The 2,254-nt window shown below is 37.3% G+C and overlaps 1 protein-coding gene across 1 annotated transcript; it reads left to right on the forward strand.

The window, feature by feature from the left end:
* Positions 1-281: 281 nt before the first annotated feature.
* LOC113817383 (sericin-2-like) lies at positions 282-1,241 on the forward strand. Its single transcript, XM_070119189.1, has 2 exons — positions 282-911; positions 1,089-1,241. Exons 1-2 carry the CDS (start codon positions 282-284, stop codon positions 1,239-1,241), a joined length of 783 nt encoding a protein of 260 aa, XP_069975290.1.
* Positions 1,242-2,254: the final 1,013 nt, after the last annotated feature.

The raw sequence follows: 2,254 nt of genomic DNA on the forward strand, positions 1-2,254 counted from the left end.
AGTAGTACGAGTGTGAGTAGTAGTAGGAGTAAGGAGTAATATTACGAATACGAGTAGTACTAGAAATAACAGTAGGCATATAGTAGAACAAGTAATAGTATAAGTACAAGTAGCAGTACGAGTAGTATTATGAGTTGTATTAGGAGTATGAGTATTAGTAGGAGTAATAGTATGAATACAAGTAGTATGAGTACGAGTAGTAGTAGGAGAATGGGTAGTAGTAAGAGTTTGAGTAGTTGTAGAAGTACACATAATAATAGAAGTACTAGTAGTAGTCGAGTATGAGTAGTAATGCGAGTAGTAATAATAGTAATAGTGCAAGTGCGAGTAATGATAAAAGTAACAACATCATTAATGATAATGATATTGATAATAGTCGGAGTAGTAGTGCAAGTGTGAGAAGTAGTATGAATAGCACAAGTAGTAGTACAAGTAGTAAGAGTAGCAGTATGAGTATTAGTGCGAGTGCAAGTAGTAGTAGTACAAATAGTAGTACAAGTAATTCAAGTAGTAGCATGAGTAGCACGAGTAGTAGTGCTAGTGCGATTAATAGTACAAATAATACGGGTAGTAGTACAAATAGTAAGAGTAATAGTGCAAGTGCGAGGAGTGTGAGAAGTACGATTAGTATGAGTAGAACTGCAAGTACAAGTAGTACAAACAGTAGTATGGGTAGTAGTGTGAGTGTGAGTAGTAATGTTAGTATAAGTAGTAGGATAAGTAGTACGAGAAGTAGTAAGAGTAGTACAGGTAGTAGTGCCAGTACGAGTAGTAGTAAGGGTAGTGAGAGTGCAAGCAGCAGTATAGGTAGTACGAATAGTAGTGCAAATATGAGTAATAGTGTGAGTGTGAGGAGTAGTACAAGTATGAGCAGTATTGTAAGTACGAGTAGGAGTGTGGGTATGAGTAGTGTGAGTAATAGTAGTAGTGTAAGTTCGAGAAGTAATACAAGTAGTATAAGTAGTAATGTGAGTAGGACAAATAGTACGACTAATAGTACTAATTCGACTAGTAGTATGAGTAGTAATGCAAATACAGGTGGGTGGGTATGGACAGTTTTACAAGTACGGGCAGTATTATGAGTACAGGCAGTGAGTACAGGCAGTGGTACAAGCACACATAGTTGTGCGAGTAGTACGAGAAGTAGTGCAAGTATGAGTAGTAGTACGAGTACGGATATTAGTATGACTATGAGTAGTGGTAGGATTAATATTGTAATACAAGTACTAGTGCGAGTGTGAGTAATAATGCAAGTATGAGTAGTAATACGAGTAGTGGTGTGGGTGCGATTAGTATTATGATTCCTGCAAGAGGGACTACAAGTAGTAAGAATAGTAGTACGAGTGATATTAAGAGTAGTATGGGTAATAGTACAAGTAGCCCGAGTAGTAATGCAAATACATATAGTAGTGCGAGTACGAGTAGCAGCGGGAGTACGAGTAGTACTGGGAGTATGAGTTGTAGTACAAGTGTGAATAGAAGTAGAACAAATCAAGGTTGTAGTACGAGTATGAGAAGTAGCACGAGTACGAATAGAGAGTGGATAAGGATATCCACCAGCGTAGGGAACAATGCCCCTTGTGGAGTGCCTAATTCTAATTCGTCATCAACACTGCAGGTGCCTTGGTGCCAAGCTTTTGCTCTTATCAAAGATAGATATCCGTTATCCATACTATTTTCCTTTTCATCTTTTTAGACACCACTTCACCGATAAAAGACGCTTTCCGTTAGCTTCTAAGAGTTCATTGAGAGAGGAACTCTGCCAAAGACGCTCTTGAAGTGCGCAGAGTTTATAACTGTGTTCCTTTCCCCTTTCGAGATCTCCCTCCCCAAGCGCCTCCTCTTGGACAACGCCCTTTCCACTTACTTATAGGACACGGGCTTCAGATGAAAGGGTCATCCGCTGCTGTAACAGTGTTGTTGTTGCTGTTATCTGTCATCATTACTTTTATTATCGTTATTATTATCGTTGTCATTTTCATTGTCATTACCAGTATCATTATTAGGTTCTATATGATCTATATGTTCTATATGTTCTTTATTATTATTATCATTGTTGTTGTTGTCGTTGTTATTGTTGTTGTTACTATGACTACTTGTCACCGGTTTTATCATTATCATAAGCGTTACTGTTATTTCTAGCATTTTTATTATCACTTCTACTATTATTACTACTGCTATCACTACTAGTACTGCTATCAATATCAGTATCAGTATCATTATTATAACTGTTTCATATTGCTGTTGTTAAAAA

This window comes from Penaeus vannamei, chromosome 43 (genome assembly GCF_042767895.1).
Source record: "Penaeus vannamei isolate JL-2024 chromosome 43, ASM4276789v1, whole genome shotgun sequence".
Taxonomy (NCBI): Eukaryota; Metazoa; Arthropoda; class Malacostraca; order Decapoda; family Penaeidae; genus Penaeus; species Penaeus vannamei.

Excerpts from the sequence above, each read along its gene's own strand:
- LOC113817383 (XM_070119189.1), top strand. The coding sequence starts at position 282 with ATGAGTAGTAATGCGAGTAGTAATAATAGTAATAGTGCAAGTGCGAGT. Across the intron at positions 912-1,088 it reads GGAGTGTGGGTATGAGTAGT|GCAGTGAGTACAGGCAGTGG; the intron begins GTGAGTAATAGT and ends TTATGAGTACAG.